Below are 891 nucleotides of genomic sequence, written 5' to 3' on the forward strand. Positions count from 1 at the left end.
GCTCTAGTTGTTGTTTTTATTGCTCTGCCAGGCTGGTTAGATTGATGCAGTCACTAAAATTGCAGTCCATTTTCTGCTATAAATCTCAGTAAAATATGTTTCTAGATCCAGGGGACTATTCGCCCACATGCCATTATCATCCTCCCAAACACCAGCGGAATGGAGCTTTTGCTCACCTATGAAGATGAAGGCATCTACATTGATATATATGGGCACTTCACAAAGGAGACTGTCTTACAGTGGGGAGAAATGCCAGCATCCGTAGGTAAGTATGAAAAGTAGCACTTCATTAAATGCAAGAATCTGCTGCGTGAAGCCTGACTTCTTCCTATCCATATCAAAGTGGTTGTATGGCACATAAAGCAACCTCTGAGCAAGCCAGATGTATAAACAGTGAACAGATTGGCATATGTTTGTGTTAAGGCAGCCAAGGACTGCAACAGGGTCTTCCATTTGGATCATAGTTTGCATTCCTGTCACACTGCTCATTGCATCATCACTGTTTATTTACTACATAGGCAAACATCACTGAAGATGCAGCTTATCAGCAGCTCTCACAGAGAGAATTACATGAATTAGAGAGAGGAAAAAGGTGTCTGTTTCCTGCTCTGATTGTCCATAGCCCTTAGCATTTTATCTAAACATTCACAACTATGGAGGGATCAGTTAGTGGAGAGGTTTGTAACTGCTGTCAAATGGGCTCTTAATTTTATCACTTTAAATTCACAGTGTTGCCAGCCCAGGGTATTTCTAATAGATTAGCAGTCTCTCCATGCTTGCAGTTGGCTTTGCAGGAAGAGTTTCTGATTGTACTGTAGCCAGGACAGCTGCTTGTTTCACCTTTCCAGAAGACTTCACAGTGTAGGGCAAACCAAGAACAACAAAGACAGA

General features: G+C 42.0%; 1 protein-coding gene across 5 annotated transcripts in view; it reads left to right on the top strand.

Moving 5' to 3' along the window:
* Positions 1 to 891, top strand: part of NRK (Nik related kinase) — a 118,526-nt gene that overhangs the window by 105,171 nt on the left and 12,464 nt on the right. For all 5 annotated transcript variants that reach the window (XM_064159549.1, XM_064159553.1, XM_064159552.1 and 2 more), the window contains one exon: positions 106 to 265. In XM_064159549.1, the coding sequence (XP_064015619.1) occupies positions 106 to 265 (160 nt within the window). The remainder of the gene's footprint in view (positions 1 to 105; positions 266 to 891) is intronic.

The sequence above is a fragment of the Pogoniulus pusillus genome, chromosome 19 (genome assembly GCF_015220805.1).
Source record: "Pogoniulus pusillus isolate bPogPus1 chromosome 19, bPogPus1.pri, whole genome shotgun sequence".
In the NCBI taxonomy this organism is placed as follows: Eukaryota; Metazoa; Chordata; class Aves; order Piciformes; family Lybiidae; genus Pogoniulus; species Pogoniulus pusillus.